Raw genomic sequence first — 14,652 nt, forward strand, 5'->3', positions numbered from 1 at the left:
GAAATAATTTATTGTAAACGTGAACCAGGAACCACGGAGCGCTCATCCTGGAAGTCGAGAAATTTTATTAGCGGACTGACAGCTACCAAATTTGGGGTTGCGCGAAAATCGAATTGAAATAATTTATTGTAAACGTGAACCAGGAACCACAGAGCGCTTATCCTGGAAGTCGAGAAATTTTATTAGCGGACTGACAGCTACCGAATTTGGGGTTGCGCGAAAAATGAATTGAAATAATTTATTGTAAACGTGAACCAGGAACCACAGAGCGCTTATCCTGGAAGTCGAGAAATTTTATTAGCGGACTGACAGCTACTGAATATGGGCTTGCGCGAAAAACGAATTGAAATAATTGATTGTAAACGTGAACCAGGAACCACGGAGCGCTTGTCCTGGAAGTCGAGTTTCACCGCGTAGCGGACCCGAAGCGCGGGATCCGGGAGGTTGAGAACCCGGTACTCGAAATACGTAGCGGACCCGAAGCGCGGGATGCGGGAGGTTGAGAACCCGGTACTCGAAATTTGCGGAGCGCGACTCCTATCCGTCCGCTCTACTGCGCGGTTCGTTCCAGACTGAGGAATTCTGCTAGCTGATTTTGAATTGGTGACGTCACTTTCTGAACATCCGACATCCAAACTATGGTTTCGAACTTTGATACTATGTATGATGATGTATGATGTACGATGTATGATGTACGATGTATGATGTATGATGTATGATGTATGATGATATGATATGATGTATAATGATTTTAGTTTTCACGTTTCATACAAGAAGTACACTCTTTATCTCTCCTGCCGATTCCAGACTCAAGCGGCTAGGCCCTTCGATGGTCAGCCGTTGACTAGATATATTCTTCAGTTAAGGAGTCAGCTAATAACGCTGCTGTTCTGCAACAGTCGGATGATAAAAATTTTATGCACCATTATTGCCGCAATTATCCAATCAATGAATTGCTGTTTTGAAATACCTCCTCGGCTATGTTCATTCAATACCAGGAGCAGTTTCTCGACAAAATTTCATTACAATAGCTAATATTCTACAGCGCCAAAAATTGCACCATCATCCGTGAATTTTCAATCGGAAAAACGAAACATGCCAAAGCAGAATATTTCAAGATAAGAAACGACAATAGTGAGAACTAGTACAACCTCAATATATTTTTTGGTATCTTGTCAAAATATACATTGTTATTCCTTTTTCTGTTATACAAATTAGAAAGGGGTAAGGACGAACTTGAATTAAACAATAAGGAATAAATAAATCAGAAACAGAACAATTCAAAAATATGTGCGATTATTTATAATCATTTATTTCAGTTGCGTTCGTCTGTTATGCGTACATAATCTATACATATGAATAAATGTATACATCTGACTATCAGTAATTAAAATAATTTCAGGACTCCAATAGATCTGTACCATACGTGAGAAGCAGAAGAGATCAAGATTTCCTCCACGAAGTGTTACAGGAAATGCCATTGATCTTTCTTCATGATTTCCGCAGGTTCTCAATTAAATCTTCGAGTCTCTCAGTCGACGAACATGGTATCATTTAATCGTAATTTCTGATTTTTTTGTAATTAAATCTCTTCACTACCACTTCACTATTTCACAGACATCATTATCTATACAATCATCATTTCTATGAAATCACTGATTCATTTTGCTGCATTCATTTTCACGTGTATAATATAGGTAAGGGCAAATTATGTATTCAGTAATATACGATATACGAGAAAGCTTAGCAGTATAGTAGAATGCCAAGAATAAAAATAAGAAACTACGATTCTTACAATTATTCGCAAGGCATTTTTCCAACATCTATGTACATATACATAGGCTTACACTATGAAATGGTATCCAAAGATATAAGCATTTTATTGCACCACCAACGATCCTTGATGCGAAACATTTCTAGTTTTCGTTATTTGATTTTGTTTCTTGTCGTTTTTAAATTATTGGTGCATGATATGGTATAATTCACAATCTTATCGTTCAATTTTCGTTCTAATTGCGAGACAGACCACCTCGTATAATTTTATAATGTTCTCTTTCGAAGAGTATTAATTTAAAAATAATATTTATGCAAGAACAACACAAAACCAGAGTCTCAATTCATCTTTTTATTCTCAGAAATTATTATTTTGTATAAGGGTATTAATTCAAAAATAACGATAACAAAAAATGGAAGTATGAAGGAAAGAATATTGTACAAATTAAATTATTATAGTTTTATAAAAATGTGAACAAAACATTTATTTAACGTGAGAAACCTTCAATGTAATAGAGGAAAGAAAGGGAGAAAAAGAGGGAGGAAGAGAGAGAAAAAGAAAATTGAAAATCACGAGAGAAACAAAAGTTCAAACAAGAAAATTGAAAACAACGAAAAAAAAATTTCACAACGATTTTTCTATTTACAACTATAAAATAATATCAGGAATAATGATAATAATAATAATAGTTATGATGATGACGATGATGATGATGACAGTAATAATAATAATAATAAACGTTGTTTTGAACATCGGCATAATTTGCAATAATTATCATCAATATTTACTAATCAATTATTAATTCATTCGCTCAGAGCCGTATGCATATAATATTCATCAATATTTATAATGTTTAATATGTAAGTGTAATATATGCACAATGTGTAAAATTCATTATTATATATAATATATGTATATTAGAAATTGTTAGCAAGGCACTAATTACATTTTCGTATTAAAGAAAAAACGAAAAAACAATTGCATGATAATCTTATTCTTCGTAAGTAAACGACATCATGTATTTTTCGTTTTCACTTTAAATGGTTTACCTCTCAAGAATATCCAAAATCAAATCGTTCAGATAATAGTGATAATAATAACGATAATAATAATGGTCATAATAAATAAATATTGAAAAACATACATTGATTTCCAATATTCAAGATGTATGCGCTGTGTGTGTGTGTGTGTTCGTGTACTATTGTCTACATAATTAGTCACCACGAATTAATCGAGCAATTAATTACACATTCATTTTATGTATCTGTATATGCGTATCAAAAACTAAGAAATATTAAATTAATTACAATTTTTTGTTTTTGTTTTTTTTTCATCTTTCTTCAATACATGTATGTATAAATTTATATATAAATATACATATATGAATAAATATAATTATTACTATGATAATAATGTAGCAGTAGTAGTAGCAGCAATAGCGATAATATAATGGGTGCATTGCAATGATATAGGCATTTATATAATTCGTGTGTGTATGTGTGTATTTTATTACATATATATATATAAAATAAATATATATATGAGTTGACTATTTCGCGAGAAAGCATACATGATTATCAGATACCTGTTAACAATATATTTGTAATACCCAATAATAACAATAATAATATTAATAATAATAATAATAATAATAATAATAATAATAATAATAATAATAATATAATGAGTAAAGAAACTTCAAAAATCGTCCAGCATGCTCTCGCTGCTCTCTCTCTCTCTCTCTCTCTCTCTCTCTCTCTCTCTCTCTCTCTCTCTCTCTTCCATCTGTTTGTAGTATTAAGTTTAATCGATATACAATTGTTTTTATTTTTTAATTACATTTTCAAGTAATATCAAAATTAATGATAATAATTATTTTAGTTAAGAATATTGCTGTGGTATAATGCACATTTTCCAAAGGCAACTCTGTGTGAACGATTTATCATTTGTTTCTTCTTTTATTGTTATTCAATAAAAAATTTATTCAACGAAATTTTCGTACCTCTGCTATATTTTCTTCTCCTTTTTTTTCATATTTTTTATAAGTTTTTCTCTTCCTTCAACGACTAGAGATTATCTTCAAAGAATTTTTACGTACAGATGTACATGACTTTGACTCTAGAAATACGTGTATGCGGAAAAGATTTGAAGAGATTAAAAAAAAGTTTACGTTCCTCGCAATTATTGATATACACGTAGGCGTATGACGGGGTATTGAAAAAGAGATGAAAGAAAGAATGAAAAAAAAAACCGAGTAAATCAATACATAAATAAGAAGCGAAAATGTCGCTATATTGCGACTTCAATAAAATACAGAATTTGTTATAGGTCAAATAAAAAAATCTCTTCCCAACAACACCGTTCAATTAAATATTTCTTTTCATCCACTTCCTTTTACTTCAATCATATTATCGCGATTCCATTCGGGCCTGTTTTATTGTCAACAATTACAGTATCACAATAATAAGAAGAAGAAGACTAATGCGAATAACAGTAAGGAAAAAAAGAATTTTCCGATTCATCAAAATTATCACCATTATTCACGTATTTTGATAAATAATACGAAGAAGAAAAACACACGTTTCGATTTTATTTACATTGATAATAACAGTTATAATAAGAATAATATTAACGTAGGGGTAAACAAAACTTTTTTTCGCAATCAACAAATAATTATATCGTCATCGCGTCGTTCCATTTGTCATCGCTAAACCGAATTGAACATGGATATACAGAAAAAGAAAAAACAATACAAACGTAAGACGAAGAAAATACCTAAAAATTATTCAAACTTTTTTTTGCAATTATAAGAACAACATTATAACAAGTATGTGCCTGATTATTTCATTGATGCGAATTATTTTCACTTCCAACCTAGGTTTCCTTTTTCATTGTATTTCGATTTTTTATTTCTAGTACACATATTTTCGCTCTGAATAAATGAGTCGCATTACATTTTCCATACGAAATTGCGAGAGAGCGAGAAATTATCATCCTTTAAAGGAAACCTCGTGAACCAACATTTGAAAAAATAAAAAAATGCAAAACAGAAAAATCGTCATGGCAAACGCAAAAATAAGAAAAAAAAAAAAAACAATAATAAATATAAGTTACATCAAATATTTAGCTCTTGGTTATTTTGCTTGTCATTTTATATCTTGGATTATCTTTTCTTTGTGTTCTTAGTTGCATAAAAATTTCAAAACGAGCACTAAAGTACTTTTATTAAGGCAATCAAGGTTTTCAAACGCAGAGAAAACCCCCCTTAAATTCCTATTATTATCGTTACTATTACTATTACTAATTATTATTTTTACTAATTACTACTGAAATGCATTGCTTGATATCTTATTAATCCATCTTTATCCACATTTTGTCCATTATTCACTTATAATTCTCCCTTCCCTTCGTATCTATTTCTTTTTTTTTCCAATTTGTTCCGACTATTCTAAAAATTATATTTTCAAAGTACGTATAAATTTTTATAGTCACCCATAGACTGCGAATAAATTGTATCTGTGCTGTGACTCATATGTCGAGAAACAATAATATATAAAAAGCAAGAAAAGAAAACAAAGGGAAAATGTTTCAAGCATTTGTTTTTCTTAACGATTCTCCATAACACGAGAAGAGACAAAACCAGAGGAGATATATGACATATTACAATAACACGTAGAAGCTAAGAACAAAAATTTCGTGTTTCGCGATCAAGTCAATATTATTTCTTTCGACCTATTTTTCACATTATTATTACAATAATATACACAAGCTTTACATCAACCGTTCGCTGTATCATTATTATCGTTATTACTCTTATTATCCTTGTCATTATTATTGCTCCTCAAGTATCAGCGAAAATGAAAAAAACAAGAATGATGGAAATTTTATCGTAAAAAAACAGAAATATACGACAAAATCAGTCTAACAATACCATATAGGTATCTAATCAATTCCCGTTAATTTATTTCATTGCTAACGATTTAATTTTTAAACATTAGTGGGACGAAAAAATCAAGCTGTATAAAAAAAAAATAAACGCGTACACTAGTGCTGAACAGTAATAAAAAAATATACTACACTAAATTCATTGTTGTGCTTTTCTTCTAAAACTCAATTCATTTTACAAATATCTATTTATGTATCTATTTAACTGTCTATCTGTCTATATTGTATATATTTATATAACTACCTAACTATTCATCAGCTTTCCACGGCAGATAAATTGCCACGTGGTATATAATACAAGTACAAATACATCTGCATTGAAAATGAGGCGCGGGTGGAAAGGAATATTTGTAAACCAGTTACGCGATTGGTCTTTCATATTTTTTACGTGAGATGACAGAAAAAAGATTTAAAAAAAAAACGACGGGATGAATGTGCTAGTGCAATAAGCAGCGCACAAGGTGCGAAACGGTATTTCATTGTTTTTTTTCTCATTCTTTCTTTCGTTTTTCTTATTTGTTCCGTATTTTTCCTATTTTTTACTTTCTCTTCATTTTCTTTTTTGCCAAATTCCGACAAGAAATCTTATAATAAATTATTGTGTACCTAAAAAACGCCTACCTTTCACCGACCCCTTCCATTTTCTCTTTTTTTCTATCCTCTTTCATACTCTACGGTCACTCAACAGCGAAACCACAAGTTTCTTCGACAGCCTGCGTCAGTTTATCTAACATTTTTTGATAGCTTTGATAATTCTGCGGTATGTCTATCCTGTTGAAGCACGTGTGAGCCTTTGGCAAATTTTCACTAGGTGCGTCCACAGCGTGAATCGTGAAAAGACGGGGACCCGCCGCTCCAGTCGAACCTTAAACCGAAAGAAGAAGACATCTTTCGATTAAGATGAAGACTTAACAGTCTGCAACGTAGTTCGATCCGCGGTGGTTTTTGATCGAGTTTACAGTTAATCTATACTATCGTGTGATAATCAACAAAATTAAACAGATCCAACACAGTTTTCGTTTAAATACTGTAAGGAGATCAGCGATCACACCTTGAAATGTAAGAAGTGATAAAATAACTCACCTTGTAGCGCTTTGAATCCCTGCAAAGGTACCCTTGAGCTTCCGGTAACAAATTGTAAAAGTCTAGCCCTCATTTCTTCGCCGTACGATTCGACAATTTGCCAGAACCATCGCACGATTGGAGTATCGGGTGTGCAGTGTTTCAGTCTCGTGTGCATTTTCCAATCGTTGATATCGATGGATCCCAGACCGCCAATGACAAGTTCGAGTTCCCGTTCGTCAAACGGCCTCAATAACTGAGGCGGTATCAATTCGTGAAAACCTTTTTGCAACGCCAGGAACTGCTGCTCTATACCCCGCATAAAACGATAATTGACGTAGAGTCTGACATATTCACGTTTATTTTCCTCCGTTACTACAATATCTTTGCCACCGGGTTTCAATTCGTGATTTTTCAACACTCCGAAACTACTGTGCTCCACGGAAAACGTTGCATCCAATACACCATCGATGCTGTTCTCTCTATGGATGAAACAAAAGGGAAAAAAATTAGTTTAATAAAGATTGCACAAGTTTCTGTATATTCGATTGTTTAACGCGGTGATTTGCGAAGAAATCGAAATCTCTTCAACATTTGGTCATTCGAAGGCGTGAATAATGCTGACTAAATATTAGCGCGAGGTGAAATCGACGAAAAGCGGATCAAACCAATATCAGGGACATCAATGAACGGCATTAAAATGAAAAAAATCCCTGAACTTTGACCCCAACAAGTGAAATTCCCCCAAATATCGGCGATATTCAAGGTTTTCACCACGTATTAAAATTAACAGGAAAGCAACTAATAGTCGTCAACTTACAGCATCCAAGTCAAGCTTCTGTGCAGCTCTGGATCTACGCCCTCAATGTCGCTGAGAGTGATCGCCTTGTTGAGAAGCATTTTGTAAAACGGCGTCGTAAATCCACCATCGACGTGATGCCCGTGGAAAACAGCAATACCGATTATCCTACCAGCGAAATGGAAGTAGGAAAGGTGCTCCGGATTTATGCCCGAGTCGGGGTTTATCTGTAGGGTGTAATTGTCGTCTCTGGAATACTGGAAGAGCCCATACTGAGGATTCAGCATCTCGTGTGAAAGCAGGTAAAGCCATTCCCTCGCAACTCCGCCGTAGTCGAGTCCCTCTTCGCCCCGGAACTTCACCATCAAACGCTTGCGCATGTCCTTGGGTCGCATCTTCATTATCAGTCTGTACGATTCCTGCGCAACGAATGGAAGTAGCAATCAATTGACGTGCGAAATAAAAACAATAGAGTGAAAGTTGAAGAACTACTGATTTTAGGATATACCAGTGAAAATTATTGCCAACAGTTTTTTCATTTTTGCTAAGAATAGCGAAATTTGCCGAGATTTGAGAATACCGAAAAGTTAACAAATTTTTCTAGAACGGAAAGTTCGCTTTAATTTTTCTTTGACAATTTTTTTATCAATATTTGTAACTCGTTTGGCAATTGAAATAATCGTAGTAAACACAATCGTATTAAACTTATCTGGAAACATTTTACATAGTTGTTTTACAGTCGCGTCAACTTACGCCTTCATAAAAACGGCAAGTTAAACAAGGTAATGAATTGCCACTGAGATAATGAACAAGAAAATGGCGAATCATTTACCTCAAATATCTCGTTTCTGGATACTTCCAATCTGCAATGACCACTTTGTGGTTGCAGCGCATTGAGTTCAGCTCTGAGGCACTTGAGTTTAGCTACCAGATCTCGTTTGTACTTAGGAAGCAGCTCGCTTTCCATGAGTTCCTTGGGGAGGTCGGAAACTGTCTGTCCATTTTGCGATGGGGTACTTTCAGCTGAAACACACAAAATTTGTTTTCATCACGTGAACCGAATCCCGACGGAAATCGCAAAATCTGCATCAAATACCTGTCGGCGAAAAAAAACGCACCATTTACAGAACCGACGAAGAAAACGCGAATGAAATTAAACGGCATGGTCAGACTGCACAGCTCACATAGAATTGCAACTGAGCACAATATATCAGACGTAAACAAAGTAATACGCTGATACATTCGTCTGATAAGATAAGAACTAGCCAATAGTCAGTGGCTCAATGAACAGACGTGAATAATCCCGTTTCTTGGTTTCGCACCTTTTCAATTAATAGTCAGCACTGGCTAATTTCTTTTTTCTTTTCGGTTGAGATTTTACCGGGTGAAAAAATTGCGGCGGTTAAGTATGAAATTATCTCTTCTGCAAGCTGGATATACCATTGCGCAATAATAATTGTACGCAATACCGCGACAAACGACGCGTTATTCATATTCATAATACTGCGTTTATAGCGAGGGAGGGAGAAGGAGAGAAAGAAAGCAACTCGTACGGGAAAAAAGTCAGAAATCTTGACTAAGGGGGTAATCCAGGGTGTCTACCAGTGTTTATTTTATTTTGTTAGATTTTCTTTCTTTTTTCTAGTCTACGTTTGACGTCAACTTCGGAAAATACATTGCTAATTGCAAAACGCACTTTGCACACGGATATTAAGTAGGGAAATCAAACGTGTGACAAAATTAATTCCGCAATCTATTCATTCAAGTTGAAGTAAGTTTTCTATCGTTTCATGATTTTTTCAAATCATTTTTTGCTTCTTTACACGGCATGTTCACTCTTTTCATATGATTATACTCACAGGTAGGAGAATTGTTGTTACTCGTTCCCTCTGTTCTGGGCCTAACGGGATTCGTCGGAGTAGATACAACTGCTAGTGTAGGAGGAGCTTCACCTCCAGCTGCCGGCTCTACTCTAGCCAAGTTAGAATTACTCGATGAATTCGCTGCCTGATTAGACGTCCCATTTTGCGGACTTTGCCGCCTAAAAGAAGACAAGAGTACGTGGTTGAGTAAACGTATAAATATATAAATGACGGAGAAGATACATATCCAAGACAAGAAAAAGTTACAATCGTTAAGCTGGTTCAACTTACTTTAACAAGTTGCTTATTATCTGTCCGGACAACCGAGGATCCGTGAATTGGGTTGTCCTGTTGTTATGATCGACGAAGTAAACTCGTCCTGTTTGCGTCTGGCGCATTTCCCATCCGCTGGGAAGCGGCCCGAGCTCATTTGCCAACTCGTTAGCTGGCAAATCCCGTGGTATCCTTGGATCATGCCACGTCGAGGCGCCCGTCGGTACATGGTAGAAGTAAACCTGTCCTTGCTGCGTTTTCCTCAATTCTGAATAAAGATTACAGCCTTTAGTTTCGCAAAATCGCTTAGTGCAAGTGTTCAACATAGCGACAACGTTGTCCAGAATCACGCCAAACAGTTTTTGTGAATTTCGATGAAATCGTCAACATTATAAACCAAAATAAAGGAATCAGGATTGAATAAAAATAAGTACTTTCCTGGTATCCTAAAAAGAATTTCCATTTTTTTTTTTTTTTGCCTTTACTACATAAATACAAAATAGAAGAATATCATTTGATCTTTGAAAATAATTTTCATCTCATCATTCGCAAGAAAAATTATGGTGGAATCGATAAAAGTTCTCAGGTTTTTTCTCTTATTAAGAAAATGGAGAAAACTTAGTTGTTTTTCTTTCATAAAATTGCGCCAATGATTCTCTGACTCTTACCATATCCTCGGGGCAGATCGGAGGGTTGATTGTCATTCCTCCTTTCACCATTTGGCATAATGCTGTTGCGATTTCTGTTCGTTCTATTCTGTCTCCGGGCCTGACTTCCATTGGCTAATCGATTGCCATTCTGCTCCTCGCTGGTTCTTTGCGGTCTCCTTTCCCGGGTTGAATTAGTCGCCGTCGTGTTCCGCAGATTGTGATTGTGATTATTGTTCTGACCCTGCGTAGGCGTGTTTTGCACCGAATTCTCTCTCACCGGTGTCCTGTTCTGGGATCCTTCTCCATTCCAGTCCGATGTCCTCGAGCTCGGACTCTGGCTCCTCATGTTCTGGGGACTTCCACTTCCACTTGGCGATGTCGGTTCCGTTCCCAGAGGTGGTGGCGGCTCTGGTGTTGTGGGGATTATGACGTTCGCTGGTCTAAAACAAGGGTATGAAAGTAAATGCTGGGTGAGAAGTTGGTGCCTGAAAAATACGATATTGTTCCGAGATTAAGCCGACCCCGCATATACTGTAGGATGATCCCTAATTCTGAGACAATATTTCAGGGTGTTTTTCTTATTTACCGATCCGCATATAAGACGAAGACGATTTTGGCAGGTACTATGAACGAAAGAAAACTTCCGGCTTATTTCCAAAACAATACAGTAATAACCTCTGAGAAAAATTGGTTGCAAAAGGGAAACGAGTGGAGGAAGAAACAATTGCGAGGTGACTAGAGGCAAGGCTACTTACCGAGAATTTGGCCGCACCCACTGAGTGCTTCTATTGAAATGATTGACATAATAGAGTCTTCCATTTTGAGCACGCCTTTCCTCCCAGCCATCAGGAAGATCCGTTGGACAACTTAGGTCTCCGAGAACATCGACAACCGCGTTGTGGCCAACGGTGTTGCTCACCGCTCCGTTATGCCCGTCCCTCGACAATAGCGATACTACTATTTGACCTTTTACTACATCCGTGTCTTCCGAGTGCGCTTTGCAGAGATCCAAGCGTTGATCTGTCGAAGAATAAGGCAGTCGCTGTTAATCAGTGGTAGATATCAAGTCAGCAGAGATTGATAGTAGAGTTTTTTTTTGTATTACAAAAGAAATTCTGATCCTCTAAATTATAAAACATTTCATTAATACCATTCAGAATCCAACCAATGTAAAAATCAGAAATTGTGACAGAATTTGAATTTCAAAGGCTTCTGGAATTCAACAATAAGTAGCTCACTCGGACTACTCACTGGGACATTTAGGGAAAATCTTATCAAGAATTGCTTTTCACAATCTCAGAAATGACATCAACGTGTGGTTTTGAGTTCATTCAACATTAACGTTGAGCTTAGTTCGAGATATTCTATGTTAAGTGGGAACTAAAACCACAAATGACTTGTACAATATGATAAGTCATTGACCAAAACGATAGCTGTCCGGAAAGTCAGAAGACGCAATCAAGATGAGGCGTGAATCATCGTGCTTATTTATAGGCTTCTGATAAAACGTCGTTTGAATTAAACAAATTGAATCAATCGAGTTATGAACAACCCTTAATAAAACTCACATCCGGTATCTTTAAGCCTCTGTATGGTGGAAGAAAGTATGTTAACGCATCCCAAAAATCCACTTCCTTGTTTCTTGTGTATTTTTCTGTGATTCCATACTGATATAGTAATACCGTCATCCTTTCCAATATATCTGAACAAACAATAATCAGAATACGATTAAAACCAGGTATGAGTAAGGCGTAAATTACATCCGAAAAATAACAATTCTTACAAGTCGTAGTGCTGGTTCCATTTGGGGTCAAGCGTTGCCTTGCAAGTGTCCGTGCTATGGCATTGGCCTGAACCGTCAACCGTTATCTTGGCGAATGGGTCAGGAAGACCTTGAATTTGTCAAAAAAAATAAATAAAGAATGCAACAATTAAAGGAAGACCATGCTTGCGACATGTTCGTTCGCGGTACCCTAGACATGAGCTGGCCAAGCACCAAGACGGTGTGCAGTTTTGCGCAAAAACCACAAACGCCACGTAGGTGTTGCGTTGATTGGTTTCAGTATCAAATTTATTAATGGTGAATAATAGAGCAGTGGCAAAGAGGGTCAAGCTGCACTTTTGTCCTCGTTCGGCAGATTCAATTGATATGGTTCAATGAGTTTAACTGATGTAGGCGAAATCATGCAGATAATATGGGTGACTGAATCGACAAGTACCGCGAACGACATGACTGTAGAAACTGGTTATCTAGTGAGTTGAGATTGCAATCAGGATTTCTGTATTCTAGATTTTCTAGAACGCCTTGGCTAGGTGAGTTTAATCAACTATTACATGACTAAACGACTAGCACTCTTTACAGCTAATGTTTACTCACGGAAAAGATCCTTTCTGGCGAGGTTACGGGCGCAGAGTACTATAAATGTGGAAAGAAAACAAACGGTATAAATAAACAGGAAAATAAACAAATGACTGGATGCAATGTTAACGAAAATACTTTGACAGGATTTGGGACAAGATTTTAGGAATCAAAGGGCAATTTAATGGTGTAATTATGGTAAGCAGAGCGAAAGGACAAGGGAAAGAAATGAATACTATTCGGAACCTTGTTGTTATCGACTGTGGGCTAAGCGATTGTCTCATCCTTGGTTAAAAATAGTCTAGGAACAAAAAGCGTTTTTCTAAGGTATTTGAAAATAATTCCCTGTAGAACTATGAATATCTAAAGTATTCAAAATGCAATTCGAAAATACTTTTTACAATCTTTCTGAAAAATTTTCATTTGACAATCCTCAAGAATGTTTGATACTCAATTTAGATTCATCATTGATATCTGTTCCTTTATTATTTTAAGAATACAAAATTAACGTTGATGATATCATTTAAAATTGTTTATTACTACCTTAAGTGAAAATCAATATCAATTTAAGGGTAAATTGGGATTTACTGGATTGAAGTTAATAACGTCAACGTCGGAAAACAATGACGATAAAGGAGCCGAGTTTTCAAAACATGAGTAAATTTTGCTTTACATAAGATAACCGATTTCCCGACAATCCTCGAAAATGCCTCAACGTTGCAAAGTGCACCCTAGTAAAGATTTTTCGCTTCGTATCACTGTCAACAGAAGGTGAAAGTCGCTAGTTGACAATAACGAGGTTCTGCCAATAAAGTGACGTAACACAAGTCTACAGCGTCGAGAGGTTTGATGTACAGAAGTCTCAAGTCGGCGCGAAAAATTCGCTCGCCGTCTAAGTCGAACAATACGAGTCGGACGTTAAACGAGCGTGTCGAAATGTTCGAAATGACGGAGACGATTTTAGGACAGAGACGAAAGAAAATCGCCGGCCCGAACACCGCCGATGCCATGTTGAATAATGCATAACAAAAACAGGGAGTCAGCGACGGTTGAAGTCGCTACCTAGTTGAGAGTATTTACTATTTTTGTTGATTAGCGGGAGCGAAATGAAGGGAAAACGAGAGGGGTGGGGGGAGGGGAGAAGGAGTAGGGTTTTTTTTTGTCTTTTCATCTTCCATCTCGAGGGGGGTGAAATCAGAGAACGAAGGAAAACTGGTACGGGCCTGTCTGCGGTTATTTTCAGTCGGGTGGGTCGAGACGAACGACGACGACTTACTTGTGAGGCGGATCTTAACGGCCCCGTTCCTCCTGCTACCGCCGGGATTCGACATAACTGACTTCTCGGACAACGGACATTTACGCACCGACACGCGTCACGACTCTAACACACCAACTCCACTCTGGCCATAGCCTCAATTGATTGTCGGGGTGAATAGGAACGCTTCTAGCCGCTTCCTAATTACCCATGCCATCGCTGTTTGCACCATACCAGGCGAACAGCACCAGTCTCAACTAGATTCGCGATTCACGATTCACGATTTTTAACGATACGGACTACGGACACTGCGTGCGGCCATCACTGGTTATCGCAGTAACTATATTAACTACTTGCGAGATTCGAGAGGCGATTAATCAACCCGTCGAGTTTCGACTCTCGGTTACTACTCCGTGCCTCGAAGATACGCGCCTGCGCAAAGAGAGATTTTCAAACCTTTTGGAAGGTGCTTCCCCTTTGCGGTAGGCAATCACCGATGGGTTTCCGTTGTATCCGCCGAAGGCTCCGACGGAAAAGAATATATGATTTTAGGATTCAAGCGTTACATGGGAACATCAGGGATCGTTTATGTAATTTCACTTTTTACATTTCTCACCATCCAAGTATTCTGATTGGTTTGCAAAGTTTAATCAATTAATCAGAATGCTTGGAT

At 36.6% G+C, this 14,652-nt stretch overlaps 1 protein-coding gene across 1 annotated transcript; it reads right to left on the minus strand.

Moving 5' to 3' along the window:
• Positions 1-2,110: 2,110 nt before the first annotated feature.
• On the minus strand, positions 2,111-14,398 carry Smurf (SMAD specific E3 ubiquitin protein ligase). The gene is made up of 12 exons (XM_046634524.2): positions 14,001-14,398; positions 12,743-12,781; positions 12,149-12,257; positions 11,934-12,067; positions 11,121-11,385; positions 10,384-10,805; positions 9,734-9,983; positions 9,440-9,621; positions 8,413-8,603; positions 7,602-7,999; positions 6,803-7,263; positions 2,111-6,584 (listed from the first exon to the last, which is right to left on the minus strand). The coding sequence occupies exons 1-12, from the start codon at positions 14,053-14,055 to the stop codon at positions 6,397-6,399; spliced, it is 2,694 nt and encodes an 897-aa protein (XP_046490480.1). The 5' UTR covers positions 14,056-14,398; the 3' UTR covers positions 2,111-6,396.
• Between the last annotated feature and the right edge of the window lie 254 nt (positions 14,399-14,652).

Source organism: Neodiprion pinetum, chromosome 7, assembly GCF_021155775.2.
Source record: "Neodiprion pinetum isolate iyNeoPine1 chromosome 7, iyNeoPine1.2, whole genome shotgun sequence".
Taxonomy (NCBI): Eukaryota; Metazoa; Arthropoda; class Insecta; order Hymenoptera; family Diprionidae; genus Neodiprion; species Neodiprion pinetum.

Excerpts from the sequence above, each read along its gene's own strand:
- Smurf (XM_046634524.2), bottom strand. The coding sequence starts at position 14,055 with ATGTCGAATCCCGGCGGTAGCAGGAGGAACGGGGCCGTTAAGATCCGC. Across the intron at positions 12,258-12,742 it reads CGCCAGAAAGGATCTTTTCC|GTCTTCCTGACCCATTCGCC; the intron begins GTGAGTAAACAT and ends GACAAATTCAAG. Across the intron at positions 6,585-6,802 it reads GGGATTCAAAGCGCTACAAG|GTTCGACTGGAGCGGCGGGT; the intron begins GTGAGTTATTTT and ends TTTCGGTTTAAG.